We start from the raw sequence: 23830 nt of genomic DNA on the forward strand, positions 1-23830 counted from the left end.
TATAAAACCCTTAATTAAGATATAAATAAAAAAAGATAAAAGATATATTTTTTATTTTAATAAATATTAGTTAAGTAAGATTAATAATAATATTAATAAAAGATAGGGTTATAAAACCTAAGGAAAGTAATCTTAAAAGTTTTTTAATACTTTAAGTAAATAATTAATTACTTAAAGAATTATTTATAAAAATAAATAAAATTAATAAAAATAGTTAAATATTAATAAAATAAGCTCTCTTATAATTATATTAAGAGTATTATAATACTTAAAGAAATATTTTATAATAGCCTTTAGGTTCTTATAGCTTTTATTATTAAAGGTAAGCTTAATATATAAAAGGAAATTATTTTAATTAAAAATAAAATAAAAATAAATCTAGATCTTAAGGTATTTATAGACTTATTTAATTATTTAATTAGAAAGATTATTAAGAGTAAAAAGGATATAAAAACTAGCCCTAAGGAGATTAATTATTTAGGCCTTTATAAGAATTACTTTAAACTTATAATAATTATATTCTTAAAAAGAAATATTTTTCTAAAAGTTAATATAAAAAAACTAAGAGTAAATAAGAGTTTAAATATTAAGAAAAATATTTTCTTACTTATTTATAAGGATCCTATAGGGAATTTATATAAATATAATAAACTAACTAATTAAAAGTATAAATAAAAGTAACAAAGTTAAAAAAGAGAAAAATAAGAAATATATAGAAGTTATATATATATAAGCTTAAAATATATAAAAAAAGAAAAGTAATATATTTAGGTAACTTCTATATAGAGAGTTATAATTTATAGCTACCCTTTATATATATTAAAAAAGCTAAATAGTCTTTTAAGAGAAGAATAATATATTAATCTTTTTTTATATCTTATATATAAATAAGCTTATTATTTATTTTCTTTAAGGTATATAGATATATATCCTTTTTTATTTATAATTACTTATATTAATTATTTAATTAGAATATATAGCCCTTTTTTATTTATTTAAGAATATATATTTATCCCTTTTAATAAAATATAGTTTTATATTTAATAATAAGATTAATATTAATTAATAATTAACCTTAAGATTAGCCCTTATATATTTTAAAACTAATAAATTTATAAAACTAAGTAATTTCTTTTTATTTAATTATATAAAATATAATTATATAATAATTATATATTATATATATTATATATAAATTAATAAAAAGACTTTCTAAAAGTAATAATTTTATATCCCTAAGTATACTTTAAACCTTTAAAATACCTTTATTTATATAATTATTTTTTTTATTTTTATTAATTATTTATTATTTATAAAAAAAAAATAACTTACTTAGTAGCTTAAGTTAAATACTTTAAAGAAATAAAAGGCTTTTTTAAGAAAAATAAAAATAGCCTTAATATAATTAAAAAGCTATATAACTCTAAGTAATTATTTTTGTTTTAGTTATAATAAAAATAAGATTATTAAGACTTTATTATCTTTAAATACCTTAATATATTAAATAATTATTAATTAATTAAATTAAAGCTGAAAAAAAATAAGTTTTAATAATATTATTATAATAACCTTACTTATAATATATTATAAAAAGAATATATTTTAGCCCTATAGTATTTATATTAAGACCTAGAGAAAGATAAAAAGATATTTCTTAATAATTTAATCTTATTAGTATTATAAATACTTAGGAATAGCCTTAAAAAAGTTATTATAATTATATAATATAAAATTAATATCTAAAAAAAAAAGCTAAAATATAATTTTAATTAATAAAAGCTTTTAATTTTTTTTCTTAATACTTATAAAAAAGTATTAATAAATTATAAAATAGGTTTTAAAGAGAGTTAAAAGTAATATAAGGATTATAAAAAAAAGATTTTTATAAGATTTTTTAGATTTAAATATAATAAATACTTTATAATATATATATAAAATAAAATTAAAACTAACTTTTATTATTTTAATATAATATTAATTAATTAAATACTTTATATAAAACTTACTTTTATTTCCTAATAAAAATACCTTATAAGTATTAATTAATTATATTATTTTAATTTTTATTTAAGTCTTTTAACTATATAATAAAAAAAATAAAAATATAATCTCCTTAATATATTTTACTTTTTTTAAACCTTTAATAAACTTATAAAAATAACTTTAAGTAAATTAATTATAATTTATTCTTTTATAGCCTTAAATATTAATAAAAAGAAATACTTTTATAATTATTTAATCTATTAATCTATAATTAATTATTAGACTTATAAACTAAGAGAAAAAAGCCTAGAGATATTTTATATAATACTAGGTTAAAAGGGATTTAAGGTATGTATTAAATTATAATTTTTAATAAGCTAAGAATTAAGGATAATTATTTTTAATATAAGAATATTTATAATAAAATTATAATAAAATAATAATCCCTTTATATAGATTTAATTAATTATAATATAATTAGATTTACTTAAAAGATACCGTAAGATTAGCTTTATATTAACTAAGGAAGATATATATTAATAAATATAAGAGATATTAGCTATATTAATAATTAATAATTTTATTATTTAATTATAATTCCCAAGGTAATCTAAGTAATATAATAAAACTTTCTTAAGAATTAAAATTATTTATAACTTTAATTCTAAAGTTATATTTCTTAACCTCTTTATATAATTAATTAAATATTATATTAATTAAGATATAAAAATTATAAATAACTTTTTTATTTATTAAGAAGAAATAATTATCTTAGCTAATAATAATAAGCTTAACTTAAAAATAAAAATATTAATAGTAAAATTAGCTAATTTAAGACTTAAAATTTAAAAGTAAATTAATAAATCCTTAATTTTTATATTTCTTAATTAAAAAAATTAGCCTTAGACCCTAAGTAAGCCTCTTAAATTCTATCCCTAGGGATTATAAAATAACTATAACTTTTATTAAATAATAGCTCTAAGTATTAATAAAATAAAAACTTTTTTTATCTAAGGGTATAAAAGATATAATTATAAGGTAAAAGTTATTAGGTTTATTTAATTAAATAATAATTAATTATAAATAGAATTAAATTAAAAATAAATATTCTTATATTATTAAAAAAAGATCTTATATTTATAGTATTAAAGATTTTATTTACTTAATATATAAAATTAATAAAAGATTTATATAAAAATAAAAAATATTTAAAATAAAAAAAGAATTATATTAATTAACCTAAGGGAAAAGAATTAACTTAAAATAATATATAATTAGCTTATATAATAATTACTAATTGATAATTATATTATTCTTTTAATAAAATAATAAGACTTTTATAATAAAATAAGCTTTTAGCTATTATTACTTAGCCTTAAATACTTATTATAATATTAAAAAAAAAACTAAAATAAAAAAATAAAAAAATAATAAAAAAATAAAAATACTTAATTAATTAATTTATAATAGCTATAAGCCTAATATAATATTAAGTAAAATATAATAAAAATAATATATAAGAAAGGGAGATAGGTTTAATAAGGCTTTTTAAGAATTATAAAAATAAATATTAAAGTCTTATAAAAAGCTATAAGTTAAGAGAAATAAATACTAAGTTATTTTAGGCCGCTAGGTAATTTCTTATATATAAAAAAGAAGTTAGAGGCCTTTAACCTTTAATTATTATTAGTTTCTTTAGGGTTAATTTAGGAATAAAAAAGCTTTAAGCTCTTTTCTTAAAAAATACTTTTATTATTATTAATTAATTAATTATTCTTATTATTTTTATATAATATTTAACTTATAAAGAAATATATAAAATCCCTTATTAAAAAGTTATTTAAAGAAAAAAAATATTTTAAGTTTTAGCTATAAATAGTATATTATATTTTTTTAATAACATAATAATAACTATAATAATATTTTTAATATTAATAAATAATAAGTATAAAAAATAAAATAACATAATTATTTATTATTAATATAAGCTAATATTATTTAATTAATTAATATTAAAAAATATTTTTTTAAATAATTAAGTAATTATAATAACTTAAAAGAATTTAATTAATAGTAAAATTAATTTTAAATAATTTAAATAATTTAATTAATATATAATTAATTAATTAATTATTTTTTTATTATTTTTTAATTTCTATTAATTATAATAATTATTAATTTATTAAATTTAAGAGATATTATAAAAAAAAGTATTTGATTTTATATATTATTTTTTTTTATTTTTTTTAATATCTTAATATAAAATATTTTAATATATTAAAATAAGCTTATAATTAAAAAATAAAATATTTAATTAAATATTTTATAATTTATATTTTAAGAATTAAGTTTTTTTTAATTTTTAAAATTATATATAAAATTATTATAATAAAGAAAATATTAAAAAGACTTTTAAGAAAATGAAATCTATTTTTTTTAATTTAAAAATTATAATCTTAAAGCTTAATATATAACTATAGACTTTAATATTTATTAAAAAAAGAGCTAAGGTTTTTATCTCTTAGATCTTAAAGATTTTAAGTATTATACTTAAGGCTAGATTTTAATATATATACCTTAAAATATAAATTAAAAAGTATTAAAATAACTTTTTAAAATTAATCTTTAAAGCTTTAAGGTTTTTAAAAAAAATAAAAATAATTATATATTAAGTTATTTTATTAATTATTAAAAATAAAAACCTTTAAAAAATAAATAAAATACTTAATTAATATTAAAAAGTAAAAGAAACTTAATTATAAAAAAGAAAGTTATAATAATAAAGAAAAAGAATAAGTAATAAATTAAATAAATATTATTATATAAGTAGTAGCTAAATTATTAAGAAATAATAATTAATAGAGAATAATATAACTAAGGATATAATATTATAATATTTATAATAAGATTAATTATAATATAAAAATATATTAAGTAATTATTAAGATATTAAGAAAAAAAAATATTAAATAATTTTAATCAATTAATTAATTTATATTCTTTTTATTATTATATTAATATAAAAAATTAAGATTTTTATTTTACTTAATTAATTATTATATTTAATATATATATATATATATAACTTAATTTATATTCTTTTTATTATTATATTAATGTAAAAAATTAAGATTTTTATTTTACTTAATTAATTATTATATTTAATATATAACGTACTTGATAAGCGAGTGTCACAAACAAGCGAGTGTCACAGCATACTGTGTACCTAAAAATAGCGAATTCTAAATTTCTAAAATCCGCTATAGGGTAGCTATAAAGTTAAAAAGTATATTTTTATAAACCTAACTCTTTTTAGAATCTTATTATAATTTTTCTAGATTTTTAAAAAAATTTCTTTATAGAGAAATAGCTATTTATACAGTGCGAATATACTTTTTTAAAACTACGTTATAAAGGATTTTTTTAAAAATTCTAAAGAAATATATATTATTTATATTAATATAAATAAGCTAACCTTAAAGTCTTAGCTATCTTTAGCTTTAATTAATTTTTCTAGAATTTTGTAAGGTAATTTTCTTTAAAGAGAAAATCTCACTATAGGGTATTTTGTGACACTCGCTTGTTTGTGACACTCGCTTATCAAGTACGTTATATATATATATCTTAATTAATATAATACATTATTAAAAAAAGTATTAAATTATAATAAATTTAATATTAATAAAAATATATAAAATACTTTATTATTAAGAAAATCTTTTATAAATAAAATACTAAAAAAAGAAGGTTATAAGATATAAGCCTAGGATTTTATAACCCTATACTTTAACTTATATACTTTCCTTTAAATTACTTACCTAAGTAATATATACTTAGATAAATAAGATATAAGGGAGTATTAATACTGCCCCTTCTAGACTTATTTCCCTTTTAAAAAGGTTATATAATCTTCGACTTAGGGCTTTATTATAAGCCTAATAATACTATTAAACTTATCTCTTTTTATAAGGTATTTCCTATTTAGTTTTAAAGATCCTAATTTAAAACCCTATTAGTTTTAATATCTATTATACTATAACTTAGCTTTTAGTTATTTATTATTAGTAAAACTAAGAGGGTTTTAAAGCCTAGAATTAGGGTTATCTAATAATATAGCTTTTATCTAAATTAGGCTAATAGATTTTAAATAATTTGCTATATAAGCTATATATCTTCTCTTAAAAATAGCTACTTAGATCTTTAACTAACATAAATAATAAAAATATTAATTAAAAGCTAGTCTTTTATATTTTAACCCTATTATTTATTTACCTTACTTTTATTACTCTATAATTCTTTACTTAGCTAATTAGCTTTTTATAAGGACTAATTTTATTACCTATTTACCTCTTATCTCTATTACTTACCCTATAGTCTTTAAAGACTATATTTCCTTTATTTTTTTATTCTTTATAAAGTATAAATAAAGTATTTAAATAATATATTCAAAGTCAATAAATAAGAATTAAAAATAGGTAAGTATAAATAATTAAACCTCGGGGTAAGATAATTAATATTATAATAGGCTTAAAAAGTAATAAATAAATATAAATATTTACCCCTAGGTTTAAAGGGGGGATTTTAAAAGTTTAGCAATAAGAAAGATATATAAATATTTATTTCTAGGTTTAAAAATAAAATAAAACTTAAAAGAGGTATAATTCTAGGCCTAACTATACTAAATATAAGCAGGTTTTACTTAGTAAGATAAAAAAATTCATTTATAAAAAAAAACTATTAATAGCTTAAGTAATAGTTTTTATAAACAATAAGAGTCCTAAGGTAAGAACAGCGCGAAGTAATTACTTTTAGTAAAAGTAAGAAAAATAATATAAATATAGTAAACTTACTGCCACTTCTAATAAAATAGCAAAGAATATAGTTTTTAACTCATGCCAGCATCAAAGACCAATGCCAAAAACATCGCAACCTATAAATTGTTATTATGTTAATATTTAAACGCCGAGTCCTTCACACTATTCCTTGGTCTTGCGTGATATTACATCTAAGTAGTTGTTAAACTACATTTCCCAGAAATGTTCGTTAAGCCACTCTCAGACAACGTCGTTTCCGTTTGGTTAGCCTCATCGCAGAGAAATTACTTGCTCTGATGTTGCACGGAGCGTTTCTGCTTCACCATGCATCAAGCCGTGAATGTAGCACTCTCCCACAAGGGAAAAGGAGCCCCCAAAGGCTTCCTCTTTCCTAAGCAGAAATGGCACCACGCCGCCGTCGATGACAAACACGATATCCGCTTTTCGGGCTGTAGGCGGAGCAATGCCGACGTCGTGTCGTTTGGTGACCACAAACTTCCAACCAGTCAAGTTCCCTTGGAGGGCGAGATAGTAGTCTTGACTCTTCTCCCAAAGAGATCCCCTGGGATCGTCGACGTGGCGCGGGCCATTGCCAGACAATTCTTGTGTCTTGGTTCCTGCGTTGCCTGCCTCGGTATCGCCTCTGTCCATGATCAGGTGCTTTCGCAATGCCGAGTACGACTCCTTCATAGAGTGGCCATCATGTCTGCAGCGCCATGCCCCGGCGATGGGAACTTCCCATTTGAGGTCTCCCTCGAGATGGGAAGATGAAGAGTCAATCATCCTGTCGATCTCATCCATGTACAAACCCAGCTCATCCACGACATTTGAAGTCTTGCTGATTATCTCTATTTCGTCGACCCTGATGCCGTACAGCCGTAGTTCCAAATCGCTCATCGATCTTGCATCAAGGCGAGGTTTGGAACGTCTCGACGACGCACAAGGCATGCCCCATGCCTCCAGTGTGCGCAGACTGCTCGGTTTTGTAAGCGTCCAATCCGGAATCCAGGATGGGAAATAGTCCGTCTTGCGTGAATCAATTCCCGCTCGGTGGAGAAGCTCCAAGACTTTCCCTTGCTCGATAAAGGCCCAAGCGTATTTACGGACGATGACATCAAAGCTGAGACGGTAGTCAACAACAAAGTCCTTGTTGTTGCCGTCTATTGCCAAACCGAGAAGACAAAAGAAGCGGTCGTGGTCGATGGACGACTTGGAGTCTCGGAACTCCTCGAGAAGATCAAGTAGCGGACGGCGCTCGTGCTTGGCTTCGCGCTCGCGAAGCATCGCCAGAGTTGAGAACCGGATGAATTTGCCTTGAGCCTTGCCAAGGGCCTGTTTAAGGGAGGCCCGGGACTCGCGTGTGATGATTTTGATCACGGCAAGGAGGTCGTTCCAGTCTATCATCCACTTCCCGCAGATAACCCTAACACTGGTAGCGACAAGTAGTTCCTGGATGATCCATGCTCTCTCGAACCAAGGTCTCTCGAAAAGGACACCGATGTCGATCCAGATTGGATCATCCGGTGGTGGTATGCTTGCCTTCCCCCAGGCCTTAGGTATCTTTGCAAGATCCTTGGGCCATTCCTCGCCTAGCGTGGCTAGAGTGTCATGGACGCGAATCTGCATCAGCGCTTCCATGGCGCTATCGCCTTTGCTATCGCTTCCAAGACATACCAAGACGCATGTCGCACGTTGAAAGACTTGTGGTAGTAGCCGAATCTGCTCAGACTTCTCAGTTTCATTGCTCTGGTTGATACAAACGCCATCAGCCCAGAGAAGTACTGGCTGCTTCTCGTGCCTAAGGCAGCGCAGCGTAGCGTGAAGAGAGGCGCTCAGTTTGATGGTACCCTCAGGAGTCCATAGTGAATGCGACAATTCACTGCTGCCCCATGTATACGAAATTGCTTGAAAGCTGTTTGCGACAAGAAGTGGGCAGCGGTAAACAACAGCTCGTAGTTGGGAGTCTTCCTGACCTGGGTGGAGCATGAGGAGTCTGATGTCGCCCTTGTTTAGCGGTTTGTACGAAATTTCGGGACCGGCACCGGCGTCATTGCTCGGGAAACCAACAGAGAGAGGGACAATGGATGGATTGAGAGTAGAATTCGGTGATTGTTGAGACATCGTGGGTGGACAACTGTCAATACACGGGGGAATGTGGCTGGCCGCGCCTGGGGACCTGTGACCGGATGCTGACCACGGGTGGGAGTCATTGGTCGATCCGCCATGGTTTCCTCCAAAACTGGATTGTCCTGGAACTCCTAGAAAGTGGTGGTGCTGGGGTTGATACTGAGGCCCGGGCAGTGTCGGATGTGCAGGATGGACCATCGGCATTTGCTGATAAGAGATGCTGGCTTGCCATGGATCTAACCACTGGCCGTTTTCCTGCTTCGAAAATGGATGGCCTTGCCCCTTCCAAGCCTGTTGCGGTGGCCAGTCGTAGGCTGGTATCGGTTGATGTGGCAACTGCGGGCGAAAACTTGAATGTGGAGGCATATAGGGACCCTCGCTGCCCATCGGATTAAGAGGTGTGTTGCAGGAACTGGTCCAGAATGATTGTCTTGATGAGTCTCCGTACTGGTCCAAGCTTTGAGAAGTCGCAAGTGATGGCAATGGTGATAGTGACGACTGGATTGGAGGCTGCTGATTATCGGGGCATGATGAATCGAAATTGCCATCCGGGCTTGTATCGAGGATAGTAGCCGCAAAAGTCCAGTTGCCGTGTAGAGCAAACTTCTCTGAGGAGAACAGGCGCTACGAGTCGACAAACAGATCAAGAGAAGGACTGTTGAATACGTTTGAGACGCGAACTAGGACGTGAATATCCTTGAGTTTCCAACTAGCCTTTTGTTGCCTATCTGCCCGAAAAGCGCGCATCTGTGAGTGGTAGCCAAGTCGTCAGTATACCTCTCTGACGGCATCAACAGCACTCACTCTCTCAAACTGTTGGCTTGTCCAGGAAAAGTCTGATTTTGGCCCCCCTGATGAAACGGCCATGTCAAGATGATACGTTGGATCACTAGCTGCCCAGGCCCAGTCGCTTGCTTCCTTGAAACCGCGCTGAGCTAGAACATCTGAGAACTTACGGCTCGCCTCACGGTCGGCGATGGTGAACGTGGCATAGGACGCAACTGAGTGAGGGAATCTGCGGTAGCCAGCTTTGTAGCGCTGAGGGCTGGTCCAATGGTCGTCTGGCTTGTATAAATTGCCCAATTCGTGCTGTAGAAACCTTGATGTCTAGGTGTTCCCCCCATATTGTTAGATCAAACTGTAACGAGTACATGGCTCCATACTTAATCGGCACTCACCAGGACCTCTGCTGCGTATTGGCCATGAGCTGGTTCCGTCCGGAGCACCGTTCGGTAATCTGTGCCCGGATCAGAAGAGGTGTTGCGAACAAAATTCTTTCCGACCATTTGAAACACTGTAGCGGGAGCCGTCGATCATGTTCGTCAATTTCGTCTGAAAACTTCTCTGGAATATGTTTGAATTTCGACTCGAACTTGTCTTTGGAGTCGTCTTCCGCCTCATCCTCCCCGTCAGTTGCCCTCACATCTAGGAATTCGTCGCGGTAGAGTGCAGAAAACTCATCCGAATCTGAATAAGTGTGATTAGCAGACAGTAGTCATGTCGAACCCAAGGCCATTTATACCTCCTTGAGGGGAGTCAAGGACATGGATCCCTTCCCTTGTGAAAGTGCTCGATAATCGTTGTGGGTTGTCCTCGCCCAGGGTGAAGTGAACCAAGTTACGGTGAGCTGGATTGACGATGCCGTACCGATCACTTATCTTGTTTCCTAGCTCGGGAGGAGGTATAGTCGCCGAAATGTTCTCCCTTGTGTCATGAACACCTGTAACCTGCCGTTCCGCTCCGAGAGGGAAACCTCACCTGGACCGTCAGCACCCGAGAACGAGCGACCCCCGTAGTTGAATGTGTATTTCTGCACAATTTTAGCGGCAATGTTGACTTCAACGCGGAAAAACTCCCCGACAAGATCATCTCGGCCTTGTCGCTGTTTCGGTATCAACCTATTCACCGGCACATCGATCAGCACAAGAGGCCAATCGGAATAGATCGGGGCTATTTATAAAGCAGAGGTTTTAATATCTTACGCAGTAATAAACGCGGCTTTACGCCGCAAAGACGACGTGTACGGTGCGTGTAGTTTCGGCTTGCCCAACGGCCTGGATTCGATCTTGACGATTCTGGAGAGGACCCGCGACTGAAGATCCAAGACCTTCAGCAATTCCTCAATGGAAGGAATATCGCGGGGGGATACGGCAAGAATATCGACGCATCCAGAAAAGCTATCGCGCAGGTGCTGACGATCGGCAATGAACCAGGGTGGAAAAGCTGGGTTGAGAGGTGCGAGTGCGTCATACTCGTTGTCGCTCTTCTCTTTCAAAATGGGAAATATTTGCAACCCCTTGTTCAACTTCTCAACGGCATCTTTGAACTTTTGAGAACCCTGAGCCTGGATAACTCGGTCCATCTCGACGAAGGATGTCAGAATGTCGCTCAGACTGCTTTCCTCTGTGATGGCGCGGAGGCTCTGAACCCGACGTTCAACGGCGTTTGTTCCAGCACCGAGGATATTGCGAAACAAGGTAGCACTGCTCTCATACTCGATGACAATGTCCAAGTTCTTTTCCAGGCATTCTTTGCCGCTGATCCAGCACATCTTGGGATCACTCCCAGACGAACAGAGAGAAGTGTATATTAGGGGCTGTTGCATGAAGCATTTGCTGCGTCTAATGTCAGCCAAGTCATCATTCGCTCCAACAGTGCTTTTCTTACCAGATCACTTTTTTGTTGTCCATGTAGTCGCCTTGAATTCGCTCGTAAATGTGCACAACTGTTGCCTTCGAAGGCTCTATGGCCGAGCTCTTCAAAGCCAGCAGGCACCGAAAGTAATACTCGATGTCTCGGTGCACTGAGACTTGGAATATCTTAAGAAATTCCCACTGTTTCAGGGGGCCAGAGACATCCAGCAGCGGTATACAAGACCCCTGGTCAACAGTCTTGTCTAATGATGGAAGAAAGGTGTCCCCCAGTCGTTGAAAGCAGGCGTCCTTGGATCCTCTGTTTGTGTAGCATCTGACGCTCATTGCCACAATCTCATCTCTCACGGGATTTCCCAGGTCCTTGCCATTGATTGTATACACCTCCTCGATGACTTGTGAGTAATCTCGCCATCGCAACCTGAGCAGTTCGAGAATGTCAGACGAGCTACAGGTTTTGAAGAGAGATCTGAATTCGTCGGAAAGGTGGAGAGTGCCAGCTCGACCACGCTTGGCAGCCCCCGTGCAGATCCTAGGAAAGGTTGATAGCTGAATATTGAAACATCGCAGAGCCCATCGGGTCCAGGTAACTTCTTGTAGCCTGTCTAACTGAAAGGCGTCGACATATGCGTCGTGGAGGAGCGGATAATTTGTCTCGACATGGTTTCGAATCCGGTCTTCGAAGGACCCAGGTTTGCATTTGGCACGCATGTATAATGACGATCCCTTGACACGTTGATTGTCTGCGGTGGCGAACCACAAGTCGATTCCCGGTGATGGATGAAACGACGCTCTGAACATAAAGACAATATGCTCTGCAAGCTGCGCAGGTGTCAGAATGCCTGGCTTGAATGAGGCTTGGCGATGCAGTTTCATGATGAGAAAGCATACATCGGCAACGTCCAGTCGTGGCTTCACGCCGAGATGAAGAAGTAGATTGATTCTTGAGGGATCGTGTTCGATGGATGCACTGACAGTGCGTATTGGAACGGTTTCTGGGATTTTAAGGTGCTTGGTTTCTTGGCTGAAATGGCTTGGCCCCATGTCCGCCGATACCCATTCGTTGTTAGACAAAGGAATAATCTCCAAGCCTTGGATGAGATCAGAATGCCCTTCTTCTTTGTATAGACTCAGCAAGACGTTGGCTAGTTTCTCATGCCATGCCCTGGATTTCTGGCGGAAAAGCTGAGGGTTGTTCGAGATGATCGAGCTCAGATGCTGAAGGAAGCCCTCGCCATCAAGTGTCCGAGTGCCTAAGCGGGACAATAAAGTACTTGGAAGTCCAAGATATGAGTCAGACAGGTACGAGTCATTGGTGTTTGGCGATAGCGTCAGAGGGGACCCAACATTATCGATGAAGCGGGAGGGGACGTAGGTGAGCATTGCTGGGGCAACCATCCTACCAGAACATGCCTCCAGTATTGGCTCTTGGGAAAGTTTGTCGAGGATCATGTCTCTGAGTGGCTCAAAAAATCCGAGTATGTGCTGCCCTGGAATGTAACGGGTCCAGGCGTAGCGTCTAGGTCCAGAGTTCAAATGGTGGATGGCCTGAACGAATGCATCGGCACAGGCTTCACGAAGAGCACGATTCCATGGGTTGTCCAGAACGTCTTCTCGGTTGGCAGTGAGGAGGAAGTCAGCTTGAAGTAGGAACTGCCCCCAAGTTAGCATGACTTTACACAAGAGTGCGGGCACGAAATGATGTACCTTGAAACCGTAGTCGCGAACTGGGAGGAAGGCGTAAACTGCGTAGGTATGATCTTCAAATGTCTCATATAGAGGAGGAAGTGCGAGTGATATCTCAGATTCCCGAACCCCAGCTCGATCCTTATCTTCAGGGAGATCAGAAACGAGATGCTTCACGACAATGTAGTCGGAAATGGTGAGTCCTCTATGCAGTTGGGTGATGAGGCCGCCCCGGGATAGTGTATCTTTTCGCCGAAGGGTCCGTGTCCACATTTGACCGTCGGCAAGCATAATGTTGAGATTGATCTCCCTCAAGCGTCTGAGAAACAAAAGCATGGTGGGGTCGAGATGTTGAATGTCATGGGCAATCCGGTCTTCGTCGCAGTCCTCAGAAAGCTTGAGATAAAATGATGTATATCCCGGCCGGATGGGCTCGGGAAATGGAGACCAAATGGGAGCAATGAGACCAACGGCTTGCGCTTGATCAAACTTGAAAGAGAAACTGCGCGAGGAGATGTAAACCTCGCTCGCAATCTTGAAGACGGATTTAAAGCCGATGCCTTTCTCGCCGACGTATCGGGCAGATCGGCCAAGGCCAGCCTTGGTACTCTCGCCAATCTTGCAAATTGCTCTAACGTTGCTCTCAGTGAAGCCAGTCTCGTTACAGTCAACGCGCAGACTGCCTCGCTTGTAGGTAAAGCTGAGGCTGGGAGTCACGCCATGATAGATGTTGTCTTCGGCGTTCTGAATCAGCTCGAGTAGGAAGTGCGTCTCCTTGTCGTAGAGCTGACGAGACAAGCTGCATGCCTGTTAGCAAGGCATCCAGAGCATGGAGCACAATCAGGTGGGGAGGAAAGCCAACACTGTGAGTGCTTTTTCTATGACACGTCCCACAGGCGAATTGTGTTTCGTGATCGTGCCATTCACTGTGTTCTCCCTCCAGATTTCCTCGACGAGTTGCCTAGCCGCGAAGACATCCGGTATGTGGGGATAATCCATGGTGCCGGCTGCTGAAGCGAGACAAGAATGAAATGTTTGGACGCAGGACGAACAGGTCAGAAGGGCATGGCCCAGGTGATGTACCACTTTGCCAAGACATGGTGGTGGCGGAGCAAGGCAATCACAGCTGCAACCCAAAACGAGGCAACAAAACACAGGCGAACCGCGAGGAAAATAGGTCGCGGCAGGGAACGTGACGAGGCCACGGTGCAACTTATATAGATAGATAGCTAATACTTAATTAGGTATATTAGGCCCTAGTAGGGGCTCACATTTAGAGGAATATATATGTCGGAAAGTCACCACTGAGCCAAAAAGCGTAGCGCGCCACTTTAGTTAGTGGTGCTTCCCTTATTATACTCCGTAGCCTATTGCCAATTCAACACGCCCCTTCAGCGTCGGCCATCCACGGGCTACGTTGGTACTTCTCTTTTCCAAACCACGTTCCCGGGGATCGAAGCCTCGGCTTCTTCAGGGTGGCAAGCTAGCCCTTTTCGGCAGTTATAGGTGCGCAACGCGCCCCTCTGACACTCTTAATTGTCGCAAAACAGGGCTATCCGTGTGGATCGCCTCAATTTGTGTGTATTCCTTCTGTTGTTGTTCTTGATGATAATTCCCTCTTTCCCTTTTGGGCCGCAACATGGCCTTCCTAATTGGGCCTAGTCCGTCATAGAGCCGGAGATCACCCGACCGGCCATGGAAGGCACGTGACCACCTTCTGAGCTTTGTGCAGGTTCCAATCCAACAGTAATTATCTAAGCGCCTGAATCTAAAGAATGCGAACAGGTTTAATAAGCGCCATCGTTTCACATTAACTCCGCACTTGGGCTTATAGTTGATGGGCCTGAGTCGGGTCCCGCGGACGACGATCTCCGCTCCCCCGGCGGAGATAGTAGCATTCTAGCCAATTTTTGAAAGATGAGAGAAAAATGGCATCTAAGCGCCATCGGAAGTCGTATAGACCTCGTCCCCACAGTCGTCTCAAGAGGCGCCCAAGCGCCAAGATTAATCGACACTCAGTAGCGAGGCAGAGGAGAACGGAGGCCGAGGACCACGAAGGTCTGGTTCAGATGACCGAATCTGCATTGGAGTTGCTAACTTAAATGGGATGATGTACCTATGCTCGACATGCCAGCTGACCATATAATCCCAGGCACTATCTTGTTCTGTGAATAACTTCGTCCACCATACATCCGCTCCTGAGTAATCTCTGACCAGGTTTTATGTCTTTCTCATTCACTGTCGCAGCCATGAGTGCAACCACCAAGGTCGAACAGCTCCTCGCTCAGTACCTCTCCCGATACGAGGCCGAGAACCCCCAATCGCAAAAGACCATCCAGGATGCATCACAGTATCTTCCTGGTGGAACAACCAGAGCGACCCTACACCAGGACCCCTTTCCTTTGGTTATTGCAAGCGGCCAAGGCGCCGAATTGACTTCGGTTGACGGCCGCAAGTATCTCGACTTCGTCTCCGAGTACTTTGCAGGGATCTACGGTCATTCAAACCCCAAAATCCTCGAGGCAATCCAAGAGACAGCCAAAAGCGGGTTGAGCTATGGCTCTCCCCATTCAGCCGAGGCCGAGCTGGCCAAGTTGCTCGTGGATAGATTCCCCAGCGTCGACCGCATCAGATTCTGCAACTCAGCGTCTGAAGCCAACATATTCGCTGTGGCAGCCGTGCTCAACTTCACCCGCCGATCCAACGTCCTCGTCTTTGAGCACGGCTACCATGGTGGAGGCATGTCGTTCGCGTCTGTCGGGGACAAGAGCCCACTCAACGTCCCGCATGATTACGTGTTCGGAGTCTTCAACAACATTGAGAAGACGAAGGCAGTCCTCGAGGGTCCCGATAGCAGCAAAATCGGCGTGGTGATTGTCGAGCTGATGCAGGGCGCCGGAGGAGCGAACCTTGGCGACAAGGCATTCTTCGAGTACCTGCGTGAGGCTACCATAAACATTGGCGCCATACTCATCTTCGACGAAACTATTACCTCGAGGTTCGTGTACGGAGGCCTTCAAACCCACTTCGGCGTTACTCCGGATATGACCACGATGGGCAAGCACTTTGGGGGTGGCTTCAGCTTCGGAGCTTTTGGTGGTCGGGAAGACATCATGGCTCAGTTTGACCCTCATTCACCGAGCCACTTACACCACTCGGGAACCTTTAACAATAATGTTTTTAGTATGAAGGTGGGTGTCGTCGGCACAAAGTTATTGACGGACGAGAACCTCAAGAAGTTGAATGCTCTCGGTGACAAGCTTCGCGGGCGTCTCAATGGCATACTGGCTGCTAAGGACCCCTCCAGGAAGCTGGCTATCATTGCAGGCTTTGGAAGTATCCTAGGTGTGGGGTGGATTTCGCCCTCGGGACCCATTCATCGCGATCTGTTTTACCACTTCCTACTGTCAAAGGGTATTTACATTGGACACAGAGGGTTCCTGGCCTTGAATTTTGCGCATGATCAGGACCACATTGACAGAGTAGCTGATGCCTTCGAGGAGTTTTTGGGTCTAGTGTCAGAATGACGGAGTCATTTAAGCTGTATGAAGATTAAATGGATAAGATGATGCTGATTCAAATATCGGTAGAGGGTTGCAGTCATTACATTTAGCAGCACATCAGACAGAAGCCTATGAAGTAATAACATGCTGTAACGAGCAATAGCGGGTGAGAAAGCAGGTATAGTCCATATTAGGTATTCGACCTCTGGTTCCCTACGTCTGAGTTGGAACTGGAGTCAGGTTGGGGCAAACAGACGGCCGCTTTCACTTGCTGTTCGTGCTAAAATTAGGTGCTAGTTACGATGGCTGGGGTGCTCTATACTTGCTCCCTTCCCTTAACTCCCTAGCCACGTTCAAGACTGATCTGATACAGAGTGGATAAGCGCCTAGACGGAAATTCAATCAGCGTCTGCCAAGAGATGGCTCGTGACGAAATGAACAACATTAGTTGTAGAGGGTTATGGGCCAGTGATTCAGCTACGCCATGGACTCGTTCCCAAGACAGGAATTTCATTGACACTAGGTACCTAGCCACGTATCCTTCCCATCCTACCAGGATCATCTTTCTACCCGACTGACCAAGCCAAAGCTCCATCTCAGACACATGGTGTAGGGGCATCTCTACAAGCATCTGGTCCTTCGTAAAAGGGCTCAGGGGGTTGAAATGAGTGGCGAGCCATAAACCAGTTCCCAACCGTGACAGCCGCACACACCCCGACACATGCTGATGTCCAGTTCATCGTCGAAGGCTGGACAGGGATGAAGGTAGGGAAGTTGATAATGGTCCCAAGAACAGCACAGTAGGCCACAGCGGTGGCGTTGATAGCCGTGCCAAAACGTCCAAGGTGAAAGCTCCTATTCTCAGGTAGCGACTTTCTTCCGCGTATCAACAAGAGAAGAATTGGAATGCAATACGAGTTAACGAAGAAGAAACCGCCAGCCCCAAACATGGCGTTGAGGACTGTCGAAGGACCTAGAATAAGCAGGTTGACGAGAAAGAGTAGGACGACAGTCAGGAAGACCGCGTTGACAGGGACCTGAAGCCTTCGGTTGACACCAACGAGCCAGCTACGACGGTGAAAACCGCCAGTCTGGGCAAAGGACCAGATAAGGCGACTGCAGGTATAGACCATTGTGGTGACGGCAAATATGTTGAGAAGGGAATAGATAACCGCGACGGTGGTGACGAAGCCAAGGTTCGGCCAGGCATCCCAGCAAAGCTGGATGAATGCGAGTCCCGCCAGAGGCTCAAGGAGATTCTCTGGCTTGTTGAGGCAGAACAGGATACCAAGGAGCATGATGAATACCGACACAATGTTGAGGATCGTGGTACCAATCATGACCCTGGGGACCTGCTCAGCTGGTCGCGGCATCTCGTCTGAAGCGTGCGTGGCAGCGTCGAAGAGGCTGATAGCCACAGACCCAGGAAGCAAGCTCAACAGAAAGACCACACCATCTGATGACCAGCCTGTGTAGTTGAGAACGTCCACAAAGACAGTCGAGGCAGACGCTTTGGGAGAGGCTTTGGCTAGGAGAGTGACGAAGATGAAGAGCGTCGCTGCGTTGAGGAACACGACATTGGGGAAGGTGATTTTAGGGAGAACCCTGATGGCTATCGTGTTCATGAACAGAGCCACGGCACCTATGGCTATAGTGACGAGGTAGACTTGCCACAGCTCGCGGGTGGGGTTACCGATAGTCAAGGTGCCGAGCGCGAGGATGAATTCGGCACCAAGAGCGACCGTACCAGCCATACCGAATAGCCACCCCCAGAAGGTGCAGACACCAACCCAGTACGTCATGAATCGGGACACTTTCGAAAGAGCTAGTTTTGTCACCCAGTACGCTTGACCTGCCCACGTGTCAGACAAGAGGTGCCAGACAGCTTCACAAAGCCTTTACCTGAGGTGTGCGGATACGCAGAAGCCAGCTCAGCGAGACTCAGAGCAACGGTAAACTGGAAGAAAGCTGCTGCGCAGAAAGCCCAGAAGTAGAACGGACTGCCTCCCACGCCGATGACGAGTTGGAGGCTCGAGCATATGGAGAGGGGAGCTGCGGCTGAAGACCAGTGGACGCCGACTGCTCCAAGGACACTGAAGCGGGTGCGGTCGAGGTGGACAGGCTCTGAGACTTGGCCGACATGCTCGACGGTGGATGAGGATGACTCGGCGGTGCGTTGGGGCTTGATATCGTCAGGGAGAGGATTCTTTTCAGTTGCCGACATGGTGATGGTTGATCGACGAAGTATGTATTCAGCGCTAGTTGTAGACGGGGGAGATGGTCGTGGCCTGGCAGCGACAATGCTTCAGGCAACAGGGCGGTTGTAGATGGAAGAGTTGTTGGTTTCAGGTGCTCAAAGCCCGCGACAAAATAGCAGCTGGAAGCTAAATATGTGCTCGATGAGTCCTAGCGATGGCCTTGGCCGTTCTAATCACTGATCAGTGAGATGCCTGTGTAGTGTAAGCCTCGAGCACTGTCGCTGCCCCCCTTTACCAAGCCCGTCTTCACGCAAAACGATCCAGGTCTAGGCAAAGTAGCGGTAGGCCTAGACCAATCACAAATCCCAATTCTTCCCCCGCATTCGCAATCAATCTAAGCGCCGTCACGACAACAGGCCAAGACAAGCCAGGCAAGGTTTGGTGGCTTCCCCTAGCGCTGTCGATTGAAGAGTGGCTGACCGTTTATCTCGTTTCCATTAGCTATACGCCGGTCCCCCATGGCTGGTGGCAAAGAGCGGGGTAAGGCACTAGGGACAACCCAGTCGCTCTGGGCTGGCTCCTGGGTTTATCTGTGGAGGCCCAGGTTCAAGATGCAATCTTGATAATCATGGATGAGCCCCTCGGGTTCGCTTGACCCAGATAATGGGGTCAACTGCAGCCATTGGCATCGAGTTTCTCCTGGAGGCCCCGATAAGGTCCTTGCAAGTTGATCGATTGGCAGCATCAATCCTGCCGTGGGATCGAGCAGGGATTATGGAGATGATACGAATGGCCGCTAATTAGCAGCCCAATGGTCTCCCTTGTCGGCCAAAATCTATCACTCGGCCCCTCTAGCAAGGTCGCTTAAGACTTTGCTCAGAAAGAGCAAGGCGGTGGCGTAACCCTCCTCTGCGCTGGATGTGTTCATCAAGGGGTGGGAGGAGCCCGTCCGTCATGCGGGCTAGACTTGTTTACCGTAATTACCAGCGCCTAGATAAGAACCCCTCCAAGGCCTTATCGTCTCGGCTGCTTCCTCCTAGTCTATACCGCATTCAACCAAGCACCTTGAACTGTCAACAAGCGGTTCGTTCGGCTGTCTAATCTAAAGGGATAGATAGAGTGCTCGGCTAACTTAAGCGCAGAGAGCCTGCGAACAAAGTTACTGACGAACACCTGGTTTGGTATGCCCGAGAAGTATCATGTAGCCGGGAAATTGACCGATATGGCCGAGACAAAAGTGTTCTCCGAGGCTTATAGTTAAGCGCGACTGTCATGCAATACCCGATTTATCACTTCTCCCCGAGTTGTATAATAAGATCATCGCTATCGCACCGCTCCCAAATCAACCCTGCAGCGAAGCCATCTTGGCGATAATATCGAAAAGTCCTTTCTCAACCCTCTTAGAGCTTTCCAAAATGCCCATCACATTCAAGCGCGAGTCTGCCTTCTACAAGGTCCCTCCTTTGTCGGCCAAGATTCCCGATGCCCCTGCTGAGATTCTCATGGGTATGGCTCCTCAGATCTGTGTCCCCATTTGCTACAGGTCAGGGTTGTGTATCTAATCCGATTGCTGTTCAGCCGATGTCTTTGGTACCGACCCAGAGACAAAAGCCGCAAACCCTCTCTCAGCTATGATGTTTGTCATGGAAGCCACAAAGGAGCTTGTAGCCAGCCCTCCATATGAGTACGATGAGACTGGAATTGTCTTGAAGGGTACGTTTGTGTTATTCCTCTCTTCTAATCGTGAATGGGAGGCTATAACCTGCCATCTGACGTCTCACACTTCAAAGCTCGCGCCGAGAGAGAGATGGAGATGACCATACCCAAGCCAGGCTGTCTTCGCAAGCAATGATCGACTTGTGGCTAATGCAGAATATTCTTTGACAGGAACTTTTATCATATCTGACGAAACTGGCACTACCGTCACTCTGAATGCGGGCGATACTTTTTGGATCGCGCGAGGTAGCAAAATCTCCTTTGGCACACCTAACTTTTGTGTGTGCTACAAGGTGACGCCCAGATATAACAAGTACTAGGCTGAGATAGAAGAACGCATGTCTAGGATAGTACCAGTCAAAATTGATATGAAACCGCGTTTCCTTACATAACCTCTACAAGCGATGACATTATAGAGGCACGATCAATTTCTCTAGGCTTTTTATTCGGCATCATGCGCAATAGGAAGTGAATAGTGCCCACTTTTTGTCAATGAATGCTAACTGGAGCTACCAAACACGTTTTAGGAAACACGTTTTAGGAATGAGGTTCATCGTTGAAGTGGCCTTAGATAGCGGTTAGATAGGAGCGTATGATGGAAAGGTTGACAGGAGAATGGGCTCCATGCAGCTAAGCGCATATATCCAGGACCACCATCAAATATCAGCATATTCGCCCTCTGACTCCCCTGGCGGGAATACGGTGTCAGACTTCATGAATAGTGAGCCAGATCATAGAGAGAGTGAATTGAGTAGGACTTGACGTGCATAGCATGATATCCACCTTAGCAAATTCTACAGCATCGCATCATTCCATAATAGCTAGGTTTCTAACTCATTGTTAGAGCCAGAAGTCCGTGGTTTTGCTGTACAGATACCAAGTCTCAACATGACGGTCTCTCCCTTTCACAACCTCCTAGACCAGCTGGACAAGGCCACTAATCTCGTCATCACCATGCCCCTGCTCAGTTCGCTTCTTAAACAACTCCAGTATCGGCTCCATGAGCTTTCCCGAAACACCAAGTTCCATACTTGTCCTGACGACGTTCTCGAGCGCATGGACCTGCTGGCTGCACTTTGCCCCTTCTCCTTTTGTTACAAAATCACCCTGATCCAATTGTCTCCCTGTGTCGGCGAAGAACCCCTGGGCACTACCAATCACATAGGGAATGAACAGTGTCTTGATGAACCCTTGGATTCCCTCTTCTTTGAACAGAGACGTCTTCTTGAGCATCGCAACGCTCTGCACAAAGCCTGATGCAATCCCATATAGATTGGCCACGAGAATGAGCTCTAGGAGTGCAGATGCTTCGGTGTTGGTGCTGAGATGTTGGGGTGTTCCAAGAGCTTTCAGAGCTGGTGTGATTTTCTCGAACGTTTCATTCGTGCCGCTGATGAGGTAGATTCCCTCTGGTAAGCCGACCTGATGCGGCATGGCTAGAATAGCACCATGGAGGTACTCAGAAAAGCCAGCCTGAGTAGCTGCTTCGACGGACACATTTGTCAAAGCTGGCGATCCAGTGGTAAAGTCGAGGATGGTGCGACCTTTGGTGATTGATGGGTCCAGCTCCTTTAGAACTGAGTGGAGTGCCTCCGGGTTGACGATGACGGCTACTGTGAGATGGCTTGCTTGGATGCACTCAGCAGCGGTCTGAGCGACCGTCGCACCGAGAGCCTCGAGAGGTGCAGCCTTTGCAATGGTTCGGTTCCAGACTGTGGTATTCCACCCAGCCTTTATGAATGCCTTTGCAACGGCGGTGCCCATGAGGCCAAGGCCAAGAACAGACACAGACTGGTCAGGCATTTCAGGTGATGGAAGAAGTGAGAGACAAACGATGAGTACAAGAGGCAAGTAGACCTAGACTGACCAAACAATGATTCCTAGAATGACTCTTGTGCTTGAGGAAGACAAACGCAGTGGCTGAGTGGGACAGTGGCTGTTATATCATGAGGATACTCTGACGGGCTGGCACGGTGAGACAGGATTCGTTGCTGGGCCTCAGGAGACAGAGTATGAGAATCTCGTGAATCTCCGTAGCTGTGCGGGCTTCCGAGGAGAAAGGCTCGGCTTTGGCAGCCCCCAGATCTCCGCAAGGATGATGCGGGACTGAGGACATGATCACGTTGCGACGCTGATGGTGAAGCCGATTCGGCCTAGTGCCAGGCGCTTAAACATCCTCGGTCTGGAGCCGAGTGGAGGGGTTCACGACTCGCAGATCTCGCCCCGCCCAGGACCATGATAAGCGCCGTACGGTAGCGATTTCGCCTCGTGCATTTTCCTCCGGCCGAATGCAAAGGAGCTCCCGTTGCGTGCGGGGGACATGCAGTCAGTGCTCACACCCGGGGTCCGTGGACACCGAAGAGCAAACGACGCACCCTCCAGGGTCATCCGGCAACAACCGAGCTCGACAGAATCATCACTGGTGGCGGGACAAGGTGACTGCTTTGAAACTACACCACGCTTTCAGAATGTGTTTTAAGGAGTAGACATTGTTCTCTAGGGTGGCCAGAGGATGCTGCAAAATGCAAGGCATCAAGTTAGATGTTTGTTGAAGTTAAGACGCAACGTTATCCATGAAGACTCCAGCATCATCAAATCACTTCGAGACGTGTTCGACAAGACTCTACTTCCGGTTTTCAGACGATTTGTGTTAACCCGACGAACTATGAATGATGCGTACTGGAGGGCCATCAAAACCCTACAGGGTAGCATCGAAAATTTACTCAAGTCTATGTCACTGTCGACGTTGCCACCTTTCTCGTCCGATATAAACACTTGGAAGTCCCAAACTCATCGATAACACCCAGTCGTTAAAGGTATCCAAGGAATAAGTTTGCTTAAACCAAAGAGTCGTAGGGCTGATCGAGCTTGAATCCTCCAGCCCGAAGGCTCTGAAACAGTTCCTTCGGGTCATATTTGGCGGTTGCCTCCCGCATCAGCCTGAGCGATTCGGCACCGTAGCTGCCCACTGGGTTTTGGAATTGGCTCGCGTAGTTGAGGTAGAGATATTCATTATCCTTTCCCAGATCCTGCACCTTCTTCTTTGTTGCTGTAAGAATCTTGTGGATGAGCTTGTAGACAAGTACGGCACCCTTGGGATCGTCAAACCGCATCGCAGGGTTGAACAAGAGCAGGGGCTCGTCCGATTCGCC

The 23830-nt window shown here is 40.6% G+C and overlaps 3 protein-coding genes across 3 annotated transcripts; 1 reads left to right on the forward strand and 2 right to left on the reverse strand.

Moving 5' to 3' along the window:
• Positions 1–7067: 7067 nt before the first annotated feature.
• On the reverse strand, positions 7068–8918 carry NCS54_00195400 (HET domain-containing protein; the record flags this gene model as incomplete). Its single annotated transcript, XM_053147566.1, has 1 exon — positions 7068–8918. The coding sequence occupies one exon, from the start codon at positions 8916–8918 to the stop codon at positions 7068–7070; it is 1851 nt and encodes a 616-aa protein (XP_053003541.1).
• Positions 8919–9548: 630 nt separating this feature from the next.
• On the reverse strand, positions 9549–14260 carry NCS54_00195500 (HET domain-containing protein; the record flags this gene model as incomplete). Its single annotated transcript, XM_053147567.1, has 9 exons — positions 9549–9671; positions 9729–10031; positions 10103–10161; positions 10218–10391; positions 10683–10822; positions 10907–11539; positions 11592–13228; positions 13283–14060; positions 14124–14260. 9 exons carry the CDS (start codon positions 14258–14260, stop codon positions 9549–9551), a joined length of 3984 nt encoding a protein of 1327 aa, XP_053003542.1.
• Positions 14261–15510: 1250 nt separating this feature from the next.
• On the forward strand, positions 15511–16788 carry NCS54_00195600 (Beta-phenylalanine transaminase; the record flags this gene model as incomplete). The annotated part of the gene is made up of 1 exon (XM_053147568.1): positions 15511–16788. The coding sequence occupies one exon, from the start codon at positions 15511–15513 to the stop codon at positions 16786–16788; it is 1278 nt and encodes a 425-aa protein (XP_053003543.1).
• Between the last annotated feature and the right edge of the window lie 7042 nt (positions 16789–23830).

This window comes from Fusarium falciforme, chromosome 2 (genome assembly GCF_026873545.1).
Source record: "Fusarium falciforme chromosome 2, complete sequence".
In the NCBI taxonomy this organism is placed as follows: domain Eukaryota; kingdom Fungi; phylum Ascomycota; class Sordariomycetes; order Hypocreales; family Nectriaceae; genus Fusarium; species Fusarium falciforme.